This window comes from Corvus brachyrhynchos, unplaced genomic scaffold, assembly GCF_000691975.1.
Source record: "Corvus brachyrhynchos isolate BGI_N302 unplaced genomic scaffold, ASM69197v1 scaffold142, whole genome shotgun sequence".
Taxonomy (NCBI): Eukaryota; Metazoa; Chordata; class Aves; order Passeriformes; family Corvidae; genus Corvus; species Corvus brachyrhynchos.
Window position 1 is genome coordinate 9,830,522 of NW_008237226.1, and position 22,377 is coordinate 9,852,898.

Below are 22,377 nucleotides of genomic sequence, written 5' to 3' on the forward strand. Positions count from 1 at the left end.
AGTTCAGGTGGGATTTGTTATAGTATCTATGTTGTTCAACATATTCATAAACAAATTGGAAAAAATAGTAAGTAATAATATGAGTGCTTATGATATGAAGCTCATTAGGGCAGCGGCTGACTGGCTTTGAATGCAGGAAGATCATTATAAAATGAGTAACTAGACAATAAAATTATAAATGAAGTTGAATGCAAGTGAATGTAAACCAATTCACCTGTACTTCAAATTTTAAATGATGAGAACTCAGCAGACCAGAAGCAAGCCCCTGTGCTTAGGACACCACTTAACCACCTCTTTGTTTTTCAGTCTATATAGTTGTTCATTAGGGGACACAGTGGACGCTAAAAGTTTACACAGATCTCAGAAGACAAGAGCAAGGAACAGAAACCCATCAGGGCTAATACTTCCACAGACAACCTCTCTGGCTCAGGAAATACTTAAGTTAGCAATTACTGAGTATAAGGAGAAAATTTAGGCATGCTATATATAGCTTGCCCTGATCTGATTCTCTCCTAGGCATTTCCTTACAGCTACTGTTGGACACAAGACAATGACGTAGATAAACTGTTCTGGTCCTTTATGGCCACCTTTGATGGCGACATACTGCAGCATAATAAATCCCACGGCAGAGAAACCCACACCTGGGATGTATCAGGACAGATACTTCCAGAGGAGATGGGTGACAAATCTGAAAGAGGTTCAAGTGCACAAAGGAGCTACTAGGATATACAGGGTGTCACTGGTATCTGATGGCAGTGCACAGGCTGGAGAATAAGGGGCATTTTTCATTCTTGACCTTATAGAGCCTTTGCCATGAAGTGTAGTATCACATATTATTTTTATATACTTAAGCACTGGGTATGATCCATAATGGATGACTTTCACTGAACAATCAGACATAAGCAACAAATAAGATCTGGGGCTTAGTATCTCAAATACTAAAACCCCAACCACAGCTCTTCCAGCCCTTCTAAAGAAATCCCCCAAAGTTAGCCTAAGGCTGCATTACTTGATTTCTGCTAGTATATAGCAGGAGAGGATAAAAGAGGAAATTAATACTCCCAATATAGAGTTGATAGTCAGTGCCTCTGCTGCACAAATTTTAAGAATTACCACACCACAAGGACTGCAGCAAAAGCCATAGAATGGTTACAGTCACTACAATGTACAGCTCGAAGGGATTTTCCTTTTCTGTTTAAATGGCTGAAGAACTTCCTAAGTTTTCCTGGTCCAACACAGTGATGAAAATTTGCTACAAACTTTGCATATTTTCACTATAAAACCAAACTTTGCATCGAAACTGGAAAAAGTTATCTGAAAAATTTCAGCCATGTTTTTAATTGAAAAAGTGCATTGAAAATACAAAAGCTCATTAGAAAACTAACACAACAGCAAGCTGCTAACATTTTCAAAATGCCTCTTAAGCAAACAGAACAACTTTAGTAATCTTCTTTGTTATTATTGTTTTACGTAATCAGATCTAAGCCAGATGTATTCTGCACTATAGGTATTTTAGTTACCTGCTAAACGATGCCTCTGGGGGACAGCATGGAAGCCAAGTGAGAAGACTAATTTTTGATGCCCAGCTTAGACAGTAAAAGGAGCACAAACATTGCTTTAAGTGGAGAATTGCAGCACCAAAAACTAAAAAGTGCAACTATCCTTAAACAGATGCAGGGAACTTCAGAGGTTTCTGTCAGGCAAGCTAGCAATGGAAAAATAAGTTAAAAGCCATTTGTTTGCAAACAAAATTTTGTGTCAAAATCCTTTCATCTTAAATGTTTATGTTTCCATTAAGAGATAGCAGGTCAACATCAAAGCTTTAATAAGAAATAAAAATCAGAATAACTCATACTATCAGATTTGAAGATAAAACTCAGATTTGATCCTCATAGCATTTGTTTTTGCAAATGGTTCCAATTCAATGTTTATTTCCTATGAAAATAAAGCATCCAGAATAATTAATACCAACATACTTTTCTAAGTTGCCATATTGTATATCACATATTTTCCTTTCCACTAGAAAGTTTGGTATTTCACCTTAAATCCACTTGCTCCCCAAAATTCCAGTCCATACTACGAAGCTATTTTAGAGTAATATGTTTTATACAATTAAAATATCCACAAAAGAAACAACTAGCAACCTTTATTGACTAACATTGTCAGAATGGCTGAACTGAGGTATAAAAGGAAGGATATTTAAAGGCCATTTTATGAAGTCACGACTTTTAAGACATGTCTACATGCCTTAATCATTTTGGCTGACAAGTTGATGGAAGAACTCTGGTTTCTCCAATTATAAGTTCAATAGCTGAAACAAGTCTAAAAAGGTCATGTGTAAAAGGCATAAAATATTAACCTCATTGTTTTCTGTGCAGCTCGTTAAACTCCTAGAACTTGTAATAGCAGAGACAAATTGAGCAACTTTCTGACCTTTCTCTGATAAAAACCTACACAGTTATTTAATGAAAGCCCAAAAGGTTACCAATTATTCTTCTTAAAAGCCCATCTTCCTCAGACCAGGAATTTGGCACTGCACTGAGAAATTAGTTTGTGGAAATGCTTCATTTGACTGCTTTTAGAAGAGTGGCAAATCTGTAGAAAATCCTCTGGTATTTTACCTGTTTTGGCTAGAAGAGGCAGAAGACTTGAGGGAAAATGAGAACAGAGAAAGGTGGCAAGAGAAAATGAGCGAGAAAATAAAAAGAGCATGTATGCATGCATTCCAGGTAGACACACTAAAACTCTGAGATAGAAGAACAGCAATCCCAATTTGTTGATCAATATTACCCAGTATCAAGCTTCAGGATATCTACTAAAATGAGCAGCAGCACAGCCAAGCAGCCGTGCTTCCCACAATGTGATGCACAAGAGCATTGCAAGCAAAAGTGAGGCTGCAAAGTTCTATGTTTATGACCCTTCCTGACTCAAGGCTCAAAGCTTAAGAAACATTTTGGTAATATTTGAATGAATACATTTCTTAATTGACTACTGTGCCAGAGACATGCTCTTTTTTAATTTCTTGACATCCTCTGAATGGTACAAAACAGACGCGAAAGGCTAGTTTGATCAACTAGATTTCAGTTCAAAATACAAAGCCACCAGGCTTGTTTATCATTTCTGTATATATTACATAGCTTAAAAAAACCACTCACACACCAATGTATTTCTTTGGAAGTACTCAGATTTCTGTCTTTCAAACACTAAATTTAAAACTGATTTTCTGTAGTTAAGTAATATAAATGTTTAATTGACAGAAATCTTAGGAGGACTTTCAAACAGATTTGTTACTAATATGTAAAAGTTATAGAAGTATCTTATGCTAACAGGCAGTTGTTACAAACAGTGTGACTAAATCTGTGTTTTAAAACTGTACTATTTGCAGTTCCTGTAGTTATTCGTAGTTTTATTTTACAAATCCATGTTTGTAAATCTTTTTCATCATGTCAGTTCTACTTATTGCAAAATATGCATTCATGGCTGATTGCAGATAGTACTAATAATTAAGGATAAAAATGTGTCCAGCCTCCATAAATACCAGTCTCTGGTTTTTCTGGTGAATGACTGGCTATGAGTTTGTATTAAGAAACCCACAGATTCTGATTTCTATGAGGCTATCCATATAGAAAGTTTCAAACAGATTTGGTTTCCCTCTTTGTCCCAAACTCAGTGGAAACCAGATCACTCTGGCTCATCACACAATTTGAACCATTTTCCTTGAAAGAGTGAATAGTCCATAGGATCATGATATTTAAAAGTTCAACTTCTGCCTCTTGAAAATACTAAACAGTAATTACTTGACCTTAAGGATTTCTACAAATAAATGTACGTTTCCAGATTCATGACAATCTATTATGTCACTGCAGCTGAAATAAAAATATGTTATCTTGAGAAAGGTGAGATTTCCAGGCAGCATCCCAATCATTTTAATCAGATTGCAACCATTTGACCAATTCTATGCTGATTATTAAGTGAATTAAGAAGCATGCAGGGGTCATGTAGGGCAGAACCTTTTCATTTTTAATGAGTTTCCAAAGTTTTATTTTGTGATTTTACTTCATTTGGCCCCTAGGCTCATTATCTCACAACTGGTTGCCAAACCACCTTCTACTTTGTGGATTACCCCATTGAGGGGTGTGTTCCCTCTTTTGAGAAACACTGCCTTCATGTTTACCCATAATACTATTTTAAGGGATCTTTGATGAAAAAGAAATCATAAATGTTTACCTTTGGGGTTTACCAAGTCAGACATAAAACACTTCTAGCACACTAAGTATTTCTTGAGTGATCAACCACACTGCAGATGGGCCTCTTGTCTTCAAAAACTCTTTAAGGCTACAATAAGTGTCCAGTATGTTTGCATAAGAAATCACCCACAGTTCAGGTTCCTTTTAGTTTCAAACAGCTTCATAACAATTATTCTATTGCATCATTTGTCTCTTTTTAGTGTACGTACTGTGATTTTTCTGGCTGTCAATGAATAGTTCCTTTATCTTAACCAAATAGAAGTTTCAGAGGCTAAAGTACTTAGGCTCACCTTAGCCTTGGCAAGCCTTAGCACATATTTGCTGCTCTGACACAACATTCTGTCACTGCTTCTCTGAAGTATTTTAAATTAATACAGTTCTATAACCAAGATATACTAGTGTTACTTTCTTATTTTAAAGCTTTCTGTGGCTTCCTGTGTTCATCTAAATGTGCTTTATTTTGGATGATTACTGTTCCTTTTTACTCCCTGTGAAGAGTAAGGAAGTTATTACTGAAACCTACAGACCAAGATTTTATTCCTGTAACCTTTACAAGCTGTTGAATTTGAACTCCCATGCTAGGAAATGTTGCTTATATTCTCTTTTTATGTGTGCTGATTATTTTTTGCAATTCAGTCATAAGAAATTATTATTATTATTATTATTATTATTATTACTATTTTTAAAGGGAGAAGAGCAGTAAATAGAGAAAATGGGGGGTTTTTTAAACATTACTGTCGTATGTAAACATACTGTCATATAGGCCATTCACTACCTAGAATATGTTTAAAGATAATAACGTGTGTGTGTGAGATCAAGGCCCATTTTCAGTATTACTCCATTGCTCAGAATATAGAACAACATGCAGCTGAGGTGTCCTCTCAAATCTTGTGGCTCCAATGATATAAATCAGTACTTTTAATATATTTCCAGCCCTGCATGGATGCAATGATTTGACATTACCTTTCATATTCTTTGGGTTTTTAGGAGTTCCTAAGACTCCTTTTAAGTAAAACTTTGTTTATTTAAGAATAATTTGGCTTCTTTTTATAGGTTTTCCTCCTAATATCCTGAATTTGCTTTTTCCACTACATCCCACTAGACTATTATTAAAATAAAGAGTCTTATTTTAATATATAATAATACCATGCCAGTCATTGCTATTTTCAAGGGGAACTTCTCACTAAATTAAAGAGTTGGAATTTTACTAACCTTTTCATCAACACATGCCAGTAATATCTTCTATTAAAAAATGGACCTTTCTCCCTATTTTTAATTCACCTTGCTTATCAGCTATTTCCTTCAAATTATCTGAAAAATCCTCAAAAACTAATTCCATAAGTTCAGACTCTGCATACTGAATACTCTTTTCCCCTTTGTACTTTGAACACATAAACCATTTCTAATATTGCAGAACTGTTTTAGAAAAGAAAAAAAATTATTTCATAAGTGAGATTTAAATTAACAGTATTTTCAGGATGCAAACAGGAGGTTTTATGAAGTGGATCCAATCTATACATCAGTATCGGTAATGTGGTATTCTATGCATGATGTTTACAAGAGAAATAACTATTTGTGTACCAGCTGTGAACATGCACTTGTTTTGAGCAAATGAAAGGTAAAAACAGGTCACATATACAGCACATTAAAGCCTTTTCCTTTAATTCTCCTGATTAGCTTCTTGGTGTATCGGATAGTCATAAAAATACTTGATATCTTTTTCTAAATACTAAACAAACACTGCATTTAAGAAATTAAAATAAAGATTCATACTTCTTCCTTAGGGCTTCACAGCTCCTCCAATACCATCAAAACTGAACTCCTTGGTTCCAAAAGCATTTAATTTCCACTTCCAGAATATATTAAAAAAAAAGTTATATTTTCAAAAAATATTTATTTCAACAAATTTGCTTTTCTAATGGAAAATCTGAAAGGCTACCCCCATATTCTTTTATATCAACATATCCTCACACACAATATATAACCCTTCTAAACATAATATAATTTCATCTGAATTGTACCATGGCCATGTGTCTCAATAAATTCCCTTTTTTTTTTAAATTCCTAAATGTGCATCTATCAACCGTGTATGTTTGATAGTGATGATATAAACCTGTCAGCTAGAGGAAAGCTCCATGAAGTAACCTGTCATCACTCTTTTCCTGAAATAAACTATAGCTTTCTGGGACTTCTAGAAAGCATAGTGACAGAAGTTATTGCAACAATAGGCTATCCTGCACTAGTACAGGTGTTTTTTGTGTTTCTACTTCTGGACTCCCCATCATGCCTATATGAAATTCCATCCTCAAGCATGGCAGTCACCGACAGGTTCACCTATTAACGGCTTGTACTAGAAGTAAAATACCTGGGTGACTCTCAAATCATGCTTTGGACTTAAGATTAAACAAAAAGAGACTGTTTTAAAGATGTCTTTACATGTAACAAATTGCTTTTGTTCACAGTCTCTCAGACCCACCCAGACCAACAATAAATTTTGGGTTACGTAATTTCTGGATTCGTACGTTGAGGCTTTCCATAGGTCTTCACCTAGAAACAATTACGTTCTATACAGATCTGCAGCCAAAAGTAAACTTGATACATATATCACATATATACAAACTATCTGTAGAACCTATTCTTTTGTTATCTATCAAATACTGACAAGCAGGAACTCAAGACTATATCCTTGTCTTTGTGAGCAGCAACACGTTTTAAATCCATTTTAAAACAAGACAGCTAGAAATAGTTTACTTTGCGAAGTGTTTTACTCTGTTTAAGACTTTTTCCATGCTAATAAGTGATAACTCTCTATGACATAATGATTCTAGCTTTTTATTTTCAAAAAATGGAGGCAGCAGTCTGGTGCAATTCTCTTATCATCACAGACCAAGAATTCCCACTCAGATCTCATACTGCTCTTATACATGCCTGTTAATATTAAAATGTCTTGGTGCCATGCCCATCAAAATCCACTAAAGATTGTAAAAGATTTTGTTTTCTTCCAGTTAGCTTTACTAACATATCCACATATATCTATTTGATTCACTTGCATATAAAATCATATAAACACAATGAAGTCTGAAAGGCAAAAACTGCAGTTAAACTAAAGCAATATTTGAAGAGTTACTTTTTACCATGAGAAGGTGACAGAGCTATGTTTCAATAGTTATTCAAATTATTTTTACCAAAGGAGGTCAGAATTCACCCTGAAAAAAAATGGTGTTTGATAGCACCAGAAAGAAAACTGAACAGTTGTATCCCCTTCACTGTTTTACAAACAAGTGACAAACTAATGCCATATAATAGCAATATTCATATTGTGTTGGCATTAAAAGTCTATAAAAGCATAAACTGATAGGTATTGATACTCCCAGCTCTTAATAAGGCAATAGAATTTGATGGGAAAAATCAAGTGCTTGGTATACCGGAAAAAGATATAAAACTAAAGCCACATTTAATCAATTATATATAAACCCAAACACATAATTCAACCTAAAAAAAACCCAGTTAAGATTGCATTTATTTTTCTTTATTAAAATTTCCATTGAATACCTAACTTCCTTCTTCCTTCACTGTTGACTGAGTTAAGAAGCTGCAAAACTGTATCTGCACTGGAGGCAAGGCAGCCCACTCTTCTGGTTGACAGAACATGTTTCCCAGGCAAAATGGTTTATTTTTAAATAGCTTTTGTGAGTACAAAGGATGTTGGAGTACTAAATCTTTTTGCCTCCAGCTGAGGCAATTTGCTGCTATTACAGACACTGTTTCAACACCTATATGCTATGCCCTTCCTGTCACCTGAGTACCAAACTCTGTTTTGATGAGGGACATAAAATACTGCAGAACCACTGACTGAATGTACTTTCACTATTTTTCTCTTTTTTTAATGCTGAAAAAAGCAAGTTCCCAAGCAGAAAAGCAAAAAGGGTCCTGACGTTTTAATGCATTTCTAAAAAATGTTTACCATTTATTCCTCTCTAATCAAAAACCTTACATTTTTGTCTATAACTACAGGCTTGTCTGAATTTTGAACAAGAACAGGCAAGAATCTTCGCAAAAAAATCCTTTTCATGTCATATATATTTCCCTTTGATTTTGTTTTAAATGAAGATTCTATCATTAATCATATAAATTGCAAAAGAAGATAATTTGCACACAGAAAGATAATTACATACCTTACATTGGATAAGGAGACCATAAACCAAAATGTTTTTCTTTTTAGTTTCTCTTGCAAATTTCTTGATCATAGTTAGGTCTTCCATCCCAATGCTGAAAGAATTATTTTCTGAAATATCTAAGTGCACCTGCAAAAGAACAAATGAGAAAAAAACAAAATCCACTTTTTCCACAGTGAAGCATTTTAGACTGATGGTTTTTAGTATCTCATTTTTATGTGTTAAGCACACACAAAAATACAGACTAACTGTAGTGGTTTAAGACTTTTCTTAGATAGCTTCTATTACTATTTAATTCCACTACTTACTTATACATTTAGTGATATGAAAACCATTTCTTTTAGAAGCACAAAGAAACCAATATGCCAGAACATGTCATCCATCTTAAAAATATTCAATTAAATTAGAAAACAAACAATATTCTTTTATAAGCTCTAGACTAACTTTCACAAGGTTGTTTTGTTTTGTTTTGTTTGGGTTTTTTTACTACCAGACTGTAGAATACATGTGTCTTTCTTAAGGCTGCATCTTGAAGGTTTTCAAGACAGAACTGAATTCTTTGAAGTTTAATTGGAAATTTACTATCCTTTCAGTATAGCATATTAGTTACCTAAATGGGATTAATTTCAAGGTAACACTTGAAGTTTAAAAAGAAGAAACTACCTCAAAAGGTAGGGATATGACTGTCCTGAGCTCTTGGGCAGGGAAAGGCAAGTCTCATTTCCATCAGGGATGCTGCAGAAACATGGCAGGTCTTACAGGACCTGAACTGAGTTCAAGAAGCATTTGGACAACACTCTCAGGCACATGGTGTGATTCTTGAGGTGTCCTGTGGAGGGCCAGGAGTGGGACTTGATGATTCTGATGGGTCCCTTCCAACCTGGCACATTCTATGATTCTATGAATTCTCTCCTGGGTATCTTGTGCAGGGCCAAGAGTTGGACTCAATGATCCTTGTGGGTCCCTTCAAACTCAGAATATTCTGTGATTCTGTAACTGGTATTTCCAGGGACACATCAGCTAGAGCTCAACCCTTTCCCAAGGCTTACATGTTCCACATTTTAATCAATTTATCTTACAAAGCTTCTATTATCTGTAGAAATCAAAGTAAGGATGATGATTTTTACATATAAAGTTTCAGTATCTATTAGTAGTAGAAGTACCTTTACCCCTAGAAGAGAGAAAAAACATTCACCTGGCTGAATGATTCCATCACATAAAACTTACCTGTGACCACTACACAGAGGTAGGGATATAGAGATCTCCCCAGAGACCAGTGCTTAGGAAAATTATTTCAAGTTCTCTTTGTACTTTATGTTCCATTTATACTGACAGAAAATAGGTCCTCATGCATTTTCCCTTGCAACACTTCTTAAAAAAGCTGTTTATTGTCTAAATGCATACTCACCAGAAGCAAAGCTATTGTCTTCTACTACGCCAGCAGAGATTAATTTTCACACATACTCATTATTTTGTTATTTTCTACCCAAAACAAGGCTAAGGACTACTCATTTACAGCTATTTACAAGAAATTACAAAACCTATTAATTTGAAAGAACCTAACTCCTCCTTACCATTAACCTCTTTGACAGCTTTAAAAACAGATTTTTCTCAAACTTACTTTGGTACTAAAATGCAAATAATTGTAACAATGGAGCTGAAGTACTAGCATTCCTTTCTTTCTAACCCTAAGCAAAGCAACAACATAAAAATCAAATCCATTCATACCATCTACAAACATGAAAATGTATTGCTCAAAAAAGTAACGTCAGAATAAGAACACAATTTGTCTGGTTATAGCATAACTGGAGAGGATACTGGCTTGATGCAAACAAATAACTGAAGTTTACCTCTGTGCTTCCTATTTCTTCTGTAATATTAATCTTCCCCTTTGTCCAGATACAGTAGTCCAAGTGGTGCTTCAGCTTACAGATGCCACAAAACAATCCAGTCAGGAACCAGGATAATGGACAGACTTTGAATCTGTGGCAACTGACAGGTGAGATTCTGGACAGAAGTCATTATGCCCACTGCAAACTCATCCTTTTATTGCAACAATGCTCCCTGGGCTGCTTAAACAGAGCATCTGGCACAATAATAACACCTGTCATTTTTACAACTAAAGAAGATGACTATTGGAAGGAAAAAACCCCTTTTTTTCTTAATTATCAGATTATTATGAAAAAGTTATTTTTGTCATGAAATCAAAGAATAGACAAGAACTTTTCAATTACCCAAATCCAATTACATTAGACTGTTCCTAGTTATGAGTTTAGAATGGAAGCAGTTAGTTGCTCTCCCCATTTATCCTTTCAATTCTTCACTACCAGAAAGAGTTTTACTTTTGAGAGTAGAAAAACACAATGTCTCCCTTACAGCTGGTACCTAAGACCTATGCATTTAAATGTCATCATACTGCTTAAAATTCTGATTCACATTTGTCCAAGAAATATTAATATGTTCTTCTACATTGAAAGAAAGTGTATTATAGCACTGTTCATGAACAATTCATTCAGGTAATATGTTAAAAAAACATATAGGAAAGAATAAAGTTGAGGAAAATCCCACTCATGAGCCTTAGTGAAGAGGACACCCAACACTGAATTTAATTAAAGACTGCTGAAGGAAATTTCTGTCCCCGATACCATCTGTAATGAGTTTTAGAGATCAGAAGTCTAAAGGCCTTCAATACTTCCCAGTGATTAATATGGGACAATGATTTGTTAAGCTAATTCTTTAGTCACTGAAAACATACCTTCGAGATCTGCTTTTTTTCCATTCTGGTATTTCTAACACATAGTGTGGTACTTCCATCAAATGAAAGTGTAGCACCAGATGCCCAAGTGCAATTAGGCAATATACCTTTAACAAATATATTTCTATCAGTTTTTCAAATATTAGCAACTGTTTCCACCTAGTTATGAGACTTTTTTCCACTGTCTAGTTCTGGGAAATGTCAAGTAGTTGTCAGAAACAACTGATGGATCTGGAATATAGTAAAGGGATTAAATGTATCATTTTCTCCTAAGGCTATTTTAAAAGGTGTCCACCTAAATAATTTGTGCATGTTGCAGGCTGTTCAAGCAAGTACAGTTTCATTAAAAATGGTTGTGGGTTCTACAAAGACTTCAAGGTCTAGTATCTCAGGGGCAAAACTCAAGTTTCATGGGGAGATTGTGTAAGAATTATTTACATTCATACCTATTTCTTAGGAGATATTAAGACCAGAATATTTACAGCTACAACTATTAAACCAAAGTTTTCACATTCCTAGCATCACATTTAAAAAAGTATTTAATTTGAAGTCCAGACTAGAAAGTGCTACCAACTGGGCTCAAAATAAGCATGCTTTTGACACCTTAGCATTAGCTAGTTGATTAACAATTTCAACTTTATCTTCACACCCTCAAGATTCAACACAGACAGAAATAGTTTTTTATATTCTTGATAAAGGACTAATGAAAACATTTTCAGTCCAGAAAAGGGCATTTTGAACATCCAGTGGCCTTGTAAATGACCAACAGAATTGGAGACATATAATTGCTCTGATTATGAAAGGCAGAAATAATTTATCTTTGATAATTCAGTAAAATTAAAGTTTTACCCTGAAGTTCCTCAGAAACAGGGTCAAGGAAAAAAGGTGGTCTAGAAAAAAAGTGCTAAATATTGATGTTCATAGAATCACAGTAACTCACTCCAAGAGAACAGCATACAATAAGTAAGGATATAGCAGGTTGATAGGTTTGGCTCTACAGAAGGATCAGGACAGGCTGGATACATGGGTTGAGGCCAAGGGTATAAGGTTCAAGAGGGCAAAGTGCCAGGTCCCACATTTGGGTCACAACAACCGCACCCAGCACCACAGGCTGGGGCAGAGTGGCTGGAAAGGTGACCCATGGAGAAGGACCTGGGGGTGCTGGCTGACACTGGCTGAACACGAGTGAGCTGTGCCCAGGGGGCCAAGAAGGCCAACAGCATCCTGGCCTGTATCAAAACCAGTGCAGCCTTCAGGATCACACATGCCATAAAAAAATAAAGCCACCTAATTCTGTTTCAACTGAGCATTCAAGCACAGCACATGCTTCACAGCATCCCCAGCAGAGACAGAGCACAACACCAAGGCAGGAGCTAACAGTTCAGTACAACCAGCCAGCCACAATGAGCCTTTCACAGAAATATATCACTAACTGTCATTTGCTAGTGTCACTTTGTTTCCTGACAGGATGCAGTACATTTGTTGAAATGCAAATGAGTTTTTTCAGAGACCAATTTGCAGTCTGAACTTAAAATTTTATTCCGAGTTAGCAGCAGTTTAAACCTAGTCTAACTTTAAAAATATTTATATTAAATATTACTTATATTTGTATTAAATGTTATTTTAAAATATTTAATGAGATTCTTTCTACAGTAACTTACAGGAGTTACCTACCGAAATAAGGACAACTGGATATAAGAGAGGAATATTTGATTTTTCCAACATATCCACTAGTTCCTGGATTTCTTGAATGGCACACCTTTTATCCTAAATTAAAATAAATGTTTAGAATTACTGAAAACAACAATTATTTCATAAAAATTGAATTCAAAGTTCTGTTATTTACCAAAAAAGAATATATCTCACTTTTCTGGTTTTGGGGGGGTTTGGTTGGTTAGTTGTTTGTTTTTAATATACCTGCAATGGTATTGTCTGGCAAAGTTATAGATGTTTGAAAAAGAACGAGATTACCCTTTATATACATATATATATATAAACAAAAAAACAAGATTAAGATTGGTCTCAGATATGGTTCATCTAAAACCAACCTGTTCCCATACAAGGACCCAGATACAGATCACATGGCACGCACATGTCCCGAATGGGAAACATTACCTTACACCATGGTAGCAATGAATGCACAGTTAGATGACCACATGTATGACAGGCCTCTCCTTAAAATACAATATACACTTCACTACAACATCTATGAAAGGAAATTTTGAACTACTTCCAGTTTTATCCCTATGGTTTAAGCATTCATGGCTGGTTAACAACACAACAACAGAAGAGTGGAACCAGAGGAGAATGAACAGACCAGTATCTCAAAGGTCTAGTTTAGTGCACATCAGAAACAGCAAATATCAGAATGGACACAGCATATGAGGACAAAAATAACAACTTATTACTCAAATATTTAATTATTTACCACTACTAATAAGTTTAAGTGCAAATTAAAAAGCATGCATCCTTACTACTTACATTTACACAAACAAAATTGTAGCACTGTCCTGAAATGATGTTTTGTAGATGGCTATCATTTTTGCTTAGAGATTGTGAAATAGCTTCAACCTGATTAGACAAAAAAAAAAGTCAAAAATTCTATTTCAGCCTTAACTATCTGCTAAAGCTTCCCCCACTGTGGCAGAGTTTGTTCATTCAAATTATTTTAAATTGGCAATTATTATTTCCACTACAAAAACTGAAAATTGCTTAGAATTTTGGGGCACTCAACAGTGAAGCATGGAGCCCAACATATGCTGAAGTATACTGCTTAGGGAAGCCATTCCAGAAACAGCTCTAGAAGCATCAGGCACGAGTGCTGCTGCTGGGGTTAGGATGTTCAACTGTTTCCAGAGATGAAAACACTGTCCATAAAATGATCTAATTATTTTAGATGTCTAATTCTGAGAAAACCTCTATAATACTCAAATATATACATTTTGTCTTCATGAAGTTAAAAATTAAATAAAATAAGTGTGCGTGAAAGACCAGGTGCAGTGATGTTCCAAGGTTCTGCCCAGAGCAAGAGTACAAGACTTGACTAGAGTTTCTCCTTGAAATAATTTCCTCAATGAATATTTTAAAATACTTTCTTAAGTACAGACATACTTATTTTGCAGCCTTTTACACAAGCTAAGTAACTATCTTATCCCAGATAAAATAAAAAGTAGATTCTACTGCATTATCAGCTTCAGGATTGCCTTAAGTAAAACAGTAAACCAGGTAACAGAGGGTGAATCTGTTCCCTAAGAGCAGATTATAAAAAAATAACAAAATCTTGAAATTCAGGAGAAAAAAAATCTTCATGTTGCTTCCATTAAATCAGCAAATCCCACTGTTTCACTATACAACTGAGCTTTATTTCTGCCCAAAACACATATTAAGTATCATAGAACAGAAGCAATACACTGCTGTGTTCCCTTAAAATGCCACTTAATCCACAATCCAACAGAAGTTCCAAATACAACGTTTTAAATGGCTTTGCAGTGTTATGTAAAGCTGTATTTGTTAATTTTTGTCATAATCAGGAGCTAACTTGTTTGCAAAGGAAGGTGGTTTGAAACCAAAGAGTTGATATTTTTGCTCTAAAGATTTTAGAAACATTTTGGGCTCAAAATTTGATAGCATAACCACAAATAGCTGACATTTAATCTTTTAAGATTAATAAAAAGTCACAGAAGGTATGAATTACTTCAAAATACTTGGCAAATGCAATAATCCAGGGCTCACCTGGCTTGAACCTCTGAAGATGTAAAATCAGAAATCCCTGGTATCTTCTCAACCTTGCACATACTTCGATGAACACAAGCATACTGCAAGCCAGCATCTTTTCTGAAGGTATTTGGAACATGACCCAAGGCAGAAGGCCTACTTTTATTTTTTCCTTTGAGATATTACCATACATGATGCTTAAGCATTGCTGAACATTTAAAAATTCCTTTGGTGTATCAGAAATTTTGATTTAACTTAAACAATTTTATTAAGTACCACACTAGCATTTTTTAACTACTATATTATCCAGCAAAAATGAAATCTAAATTCTCTGTTGGAAAAGTAAGCACAGCTGCCTAAGAAGAAGCTTCAATAAATCATCAATTAACTAAAATTAATTCTTATTCTAGTTGCCATTTTATATCCTATTCAATATTACTTTTTTTAAAATTAATATTAATCAATGTTATCAGCTATGCAAGAGAGCAAAAATTACCTAAAAATACCACCTTGGTAAAAACTGATTGTCGCATAATAGTTCAGTGTTTAAATAAAAAGGAGTATATGGATTTGCTTTATTACTTCTGGTCCTTGTAACAACTGATATTCTTTAATGCTTTTTTAATTACCAGATGCCCTGCACTGAATTTTCAACTTTATTCAACATCAACTTTCATAAAATCAAAGATTAATACCAGGATATTTGGAACCTGTAAAAGTTATTTAAATTTTATCAGAATTTAAAATCACAATTAACACCAATGCAGCAGGTGGACTATGCAATCATTAAGAAACTGGTGAGTTTCTACTAGTGAAATAATAGTTCTTTTTCTATTTGAAAACAACCAAATATTTTTATATGCAGCTCATGGATAATTATCCTGTCACAAAAATGACACACAACTTCATCCAGCTGATTCCATTTCATGTGACAGCAGCACTTTGTCACTAAAGAAACAGGAGTACACGATTTCCAGTGACAGAAGAAAACACCTTCACCTCCCATTTAGGTTTGTTTGCTTCAAAAGAAAGGGCTAAATAACAAATTTAAGGAAAGACTCAAGTTACGTCTTTAACAGTATGATATCCTTAACAAAACATCCATTCATTAGTCATACTGTTTAAAGTAACACTGATTAAAGTACTGTTAAAGTACTTCACAAACAACAATGTAGCCTTAAAAAATTTTTAGAAAAGCTTTTCTTTTCATTTTCTTTATCTTATTAGTTCAATTCTTAGGTCTTTTTTTCCCCTGTTATTGGCATTATCATGTTATTAGAGCTTCTCTCAGAAATCCTTCTAAAAAATTTCTTTTTAATTAACTTTAAGGATATATGTAGAAGTTAACAAATACCTCAGAAATAAACACGGCTGCTACTGAGAACTGGAGTATCAAAAGTATCTAAAATGTTAAAATACTGGACCCAGATAATATGTGCTCTACTGAATGATTCCCAGTTGGTCTCCTATTTAGATTAATTACCTTCCAATTATCCCTTTGAAAAGGCCCAGCTTTCAGTGTGGCACATCTATATTGCTTAAAATAATTATTTTGCACAAAATCAAGTCTTTCTCACACAAGGTGCTGTGCTTCATTTGAGAACACACAGGCTTGTGCATATATTGTTTCTAAGGTTAAGAGTTCTGTATATTGGTAAGCTTAAAAATTAACTCAGAGATTTTATTGTTTAAAAGTATATGGGTAAGTGATGTCTTCCTACTAATAGCAGAATAGTTTACACAGAGATAAAAATGAGAACTAGCAATGGATCTGGTGTCAGTGAAATGGAAACATACTTCTGTCCCATCGTACAGATATTCAGACAAGAAAAGATCTTATTCAACTCTGCTAATTTTTTTCACTTTTAGATGTAGACACTGAATAGATATAAAGCATGATTCCATACTAAATACAATTCTTTCCAAACAAAAACTGTAAGTACAATGTCAAATGACATTTCCAGATATAAAACAGCCATAGAGGTTGGTAGAGAAACATATCCTTCTAATAATTAACACACCATGCAGAAGATCAACAGACATGAATAAAACCATTGCAGAAGTAACAATATGCAAATCAGAAAACCTGTATTTTTGAACAGCTATTCCCTGTCTGTTTCTCAGGGTAACAGGAACATGTGATATCATCACATAAGATATAATTAAGAATCACCCCAACACCAGTCTAAATTTAAGCAATTATCAAATGCTAATCGCCTTTGGGAAAATGGAAATATGATAGCTCTATTAGAAAGAATAACGAAAAAGATTGTTAAATGCCAGTAGAACATTCCATCCATATCCTAAAGCAAAGGCTTCAATGAGCATTCACTGTGAGGGAAATGTACCCCTATCACTCTACAAAAAGGATGATTAATTTGATTTTGCATTCACAGCTCTGCAGGAAAACAACGTACTCTTTAATTGGTTCAAATGCCAAGTCAGACTTCAAAGTAACAAAAGCATTTCCTCTGTAACATACTTGTAACAATTTGGTCTTACTGAATTCATAAAATCTAAAGAAAATGGCCTCTCTTTTGTCTGGATTCAATTTCTCCTCTAATCAAATATGGACATTTTATGTGGATCTGTAAGATCCCCCTGTACAGCACAACTGGGCAAAAGATGCTTCCTTCTTGGTAACTTCCACACCTGTTATTAATCCCTTGTAATAAATACTACAGTGACACAGGAAGTCTCACTTTTTTGTTTTCACATTATTTAGACCATTTCTTAGGAGCAGTGGCAACCAGAAACATTAAATTAATCGTACAGTTGAGAGCCATAGAGTTGTACTTACTTTTATTTGGCTTTTCAGAGATTCAGGAAGGAGAAAACCTACTTGTGCAAGAGTTTCCTTCACATTGGTGATAACACAAACTTGTTGTGATAGGTTGTCTGTGATCAAGAAAAAAACCTTAGTATTTCATGCAAAAATAAATTAATCCAAATTACTAATCTGCTAAACATTACCTTCAATCCACATATTTCAACAGCTGTAAATTTAACGGCTACAAGGTACAGTTAATGTAACTACGTAATTTATATGACATACATCTCAAAACTCAAATTATATTTGATATGATTTTGTACAACATGATATCGTTACGTAAGGCCTGTCCCCAAAGCCCATTTAAATCTACTAAAATGTATTTGTTCGGGTCCATATTGACACTAGATGACAATCAAGAAAACTTTCTGAAAATTTCATCTCTCTTATCATTTCAACAGATCACTAAATGCAGCGTCAGTAATATTGAGTAAATTAAGGGGGAAAAAAGCAAAAAAACCCAGGATATAACATAAATCCTATTCCCAACAATACATACTAAAAAATAGCCCAAAAATTTATTGATGATACTATTTAAGGAGACAGAAGATGTAACCGTTCACCCCAACAGCAAAGAAGTTGCAAAGTTAGTGACAAAGATCCTGGCATGGGCAACTTCCTAAATGTTTTACTGGGGGCGGGGGGGCGCAAAATACAGTATTTTGTTGCTATCAAGAACCATAGTTTCAAGTTATTTCCTGATCTGTTCCACAAAGCCAGTATTTCAGAAAATTAGTGATTTCTCTTGTTATTGACTACAGGTTTTAGATTCAGTGAACATTTTCCTTTCTTTAAGATAACAAACCAAAATTCAAGTCTGAAACTCTCAAATCTAATTCAGGACTTTATCCTTTAGATGCTGAATTAACACACAGAAGAAAACATAAGATTTCCAGTGTTTTGGGGGGAGCCATTCCATAAGCAACTAGAAATTTCATAAAAGTAAAGTCTAATTATGTTTAAAGCATATGAACTCCAGGGACAGAAATATACCAAACACCACCACAAAATAAATTAGGAGTGAAAGACAAGAAAAATTATAAAAATATGGGCTAACTGGTCTTCAAACAAGTCTGGATATAAACATATGTATTTGTTGCATGTGGGAAGTTATTTCTATAATTACATACCACACAATAAGTTTAATCAGATGCATTACTTCAGCAGTGCAGAAACATCTCACTTTCTATTGTAAACACATAGACTTCTTTACAAAAATAGACATAAAGACCTGAAAATTAATTTTAAAGCTGCTGTAAAGTCAACATTATTGGAAAGTGACTTGTGATTTTTAAGCAATTTTCTGTGAGCAGGAAAAGTGAATTAACCACTGAGAATCCCAAAAGATAATTAGAATGATTTTTTGAATCATGGATATTTATTACGTCCAATATTTATAATGTGACAACAAAAATAGCAACTGACTTTGTATTAAGTTAGCAAGAATGGGGAGGGAGGAAGAAAGAGAGAGAACAATAAACATCTGCTTATAAACCATCACAACCAGATGGAAGTGCAAATGAAAAAAATGCATGACCAGTTCTCACAGGACTGGAAATCACAGGATACCACAAGTGTGGGAGAAATTATCTTCCCATAGATTAACTGGGCAAAAAAGTATACTGAACATGCATCACAGTTGGCTTCTACTTAATACAGAACAACTTTACAGTCTGAAAAATGGGAAACCATATTGAATTAATTTCTTATCAGCAGAAAGAAACCAGTGGGTAGATTGAAATCAGATCAAGAGCCACTTGAATTTAGTACTGTACACAAAGTGCAGATACAAGATAGACATACACAATAAACCAGACTAACATATCAGATTTCAAGAACTCAGACTCTATTGAACTAAGTAACTTAATGAAGATTGGAGCTATTACAAAAATCCACATGTGGAAGAAGGCTGTGGAGTCCAAAAATGCACCATAACTTAAGCTCAAACAGTTGTTTTTAAAAAGAAGTCTGTAATCAACAGTAAGTGTCAGAACTATTCTCACAAAAGGCTGCTCAAAGGCTGCAGCTATACAAACCCATCTCACTCCTCTCTCCAGCCCTCTTAGATCTCTAATTTCCTGTAATATACATGAGAAAGGTGAGGCAATTACAAAAAAGCAACTAAGACTTTCAGGTTGAATTTAATAAAGAAGAGAGAAAATCCAATGAAGTGTGGAAAACTATTTTTTATCTGGAGGAGGAATGTAATGTTATAAGGGGAAAGTATGTTAATAAAGTAGGAGAACATTAAAGTAGTGGTAATACCTACATTGAAAAGATGCTGCATGTTTTTAAATGATCAAGGAAATGAGTAAAAGAAGTCTGGGAAATCATCATTTACAAAATCATCATAGTAAAGCAACAGTTCTGTTATAGTTGAGGTTTGAAACTCAACTTCCATTTAAATCCAATTTCAAGTGGTCACAGATCCATGTGTTAATTTAGACTGCACCTTTGCTGCATTGTGGGAAGGAAGACTGAGTGGCGCCTTCCTCCCCAAGACTGCCCGTGTCCCACCTCTGCTAAGATGATGGAGCTCTGTCACTCAGCATAGTCATGCTGAACTCAGTGAGCACATCTGGAGTGCTGGCTCGTAACTCCAGGGATTCCATGAGTTTTGCTGCCTGCCAGTAAAGCTGTGTGCAGCATTTCATTTCTGCTTGTCAGAATTCTGTTTGGGTGAACGAAACAGTCATACTGGAAAGGCACGACACGGCCATGTCACCAAGAATTTTAATACTCGGCTAAAAACATTTTGTTCTCCGTTGGACCGCTGGATAATTGAGGCTGGAAGGGACTCCAGGAGTCTCTCATTCAAACTCCTTCTCAGAGCAGGATCACCCATGAGGTCAGGCCTGGTCACTCAGCCCCTTACTGCTCTGGCATACAATCTCTCTGGGCAACCTGTTTGCTGCTTGGTTGTCTGTCAAGGGTGAACAAGATTATTCCTTTTACTGAGTTGGAACTTCCCTTGGTTGGGTTTTTGCATTTCCTCCTGTCCTCCCACAATGAACCACAGTTCTATTTTACTTAACTACTTTCTGCCATAACTTCCTTTTCATCTGCCCAATGCTTTTTTTCAGTTGTTTTCTCACTATTACATTACATATCAAACCCTCTACCTTGCTTTGGCTTCCTCTTCCTCTACTTATTTAAACTTATTATTTTTCTGGAAATTTCCTCTCCCCAACACACATCACGCAATTCCAGCTGTACCTGATAATGGAGTAGTGTTCCCCATTCACATGCATCACGTTTGATCCCATCCATCACTTTTAACATGCACTCAGAGCATATTTTTTGCATGAAATAAAAAATAGTTAAAACTTTACACTGTCAAATTTAAACATTAAATTTCTCAATCAGGAGTTTTCTTCATTAAACCTAAATTTGACACAAGATTTCAGAATTTATTCCATAAAACGTCATTTTTCCTTCATCAGAAAACTTGCTTTTCAATCTTTCTATGCCCTCCTTTGATATCCCGGAAGGTTTAGATGACATTATTATTCACCAACACCTGCCACAGTCTTTATCCTAGGATCGTACCCAATCATAAATTAAAATGTGTGCATGTTTATGGAACTACCATAGATAGATGATGTATTAAGTGCACTCTAATGGAAGACTTAGAAGTTTACCTTGAAGAGCATGCCACAAATAAACAGCAATTAAAATAATACTTTGTTTGAATAAAGATAATAAATATCACATCCTAGGGAATTAATACCATAAGAAAAAAAATGCATCTGAATCGCAAATAGGTTTTAGCCTACAGACATAATTTTTTTCTCTTAATTGCACATATATGTGTGTACCTACACTTGTTTTTGGAAACATGCTCATACCACACCACTCTTAATACGCTATTACAATTCCTATTGCTTCCTATTTTGGAAGCACATCTCATCAAAATACTTTTGAAGTTTGCAGTGAATTCCAAGTAGTAAATTAGTTTATTGGAATTCCATTTGCACTTTCTACATAGCAATGGTTTGACTGGTCTGGAAATTCAGTATGGTTTCCCCTGGCATCTTTAGAAACATCTTTGTTATGAGATGCTACCACTGTAAACATACGAAAAATTAAATAAATACTGCCACGCATTTAGTTCATTCATGCTCAACAGAATGAGTTGAAATTTTTATTTGAATAATATAGGTAACCAAAAGTATCTAACTTTTTTTTTTGTTTACCCATCCCACATGTCTCTGTAGCCACAAAAAACTAAAAACCAAACTTGACACTGCCCCCTACCAATATTAGTACACAGGAAAGAAAGGAAAATTTTGTGGTAGAAGGCAAGAAAATAGGGTTCTTCTCACTTGACAGTAGCTATTCCAAGGAGTATTCCCCACCTACCAGTCTATTTCTTTGGCTCAGAGCAGAGAACAGCCACTGGTTCATGAGTGTGCCCATGAAAATGCAGCCTACCTCACATAAGTTCTCTGTCCTTTGCTCAATTTCTATTTTTATAAAAAGTCACGTGGTTTCTTCACAGAACACAAGTCATAATATGTAGCTCCCAACAGTCATAAACAGTTTGAAGGCGTTACAATATTTTTCTCGGCACTTGCAAAAACCATCATTTTATCTACATCAACAGATACTTCTTTAGCCAAATGTGAGGGCAAGTTATCCAATCTGCAAATGCAT

General features: G+C 34.8%; 1 protein-coding gene across 2 annotated transcripts in view; it reads right to left on the minus strand.

Annotated features, from left to right (window-relative positions):
• Window positions 1–22,377, minus strand: part of ISPD (isoprenoid synthase domain containing) — a 110,525-nt gene that overhangs the window by 38,802 nt on the left and 49,346 nt on the right. The window contains exons 6-11 of one of the 2 annotated variants that reach the window (XM_017729370.1): window positions 17,692–17,789; window positions 13,659–13,748; window positions 12,852–12,944; window positions 11,178–11,284; window positions 10,273–10,405; window positions 8,423–8,551 (exon numbers count right to left, since the gene is read on the minus strand). In XM_017729370.1, coding sequence (XP_017584859.1) covers window positions 8,423–8,551; window positions 10,273–10,405; window positions 11,178–11,284; window positions 12,852–12,944; window positions 13,659–13,748; window positions 17,692–17,789 — 650 coding nt within the window. The remainder of the gene's footprint in view (window positions 1–8,422; window positions 8,552–10,272; window positions 10,406–11,177; window positions 11,285–12,851; window positions 12,945–13,658; window positions 13,749–17,691; window positions 17,790–22,377) is intronic. The other variant, XM_008629949.2, reaches the window with a different exon arrangement.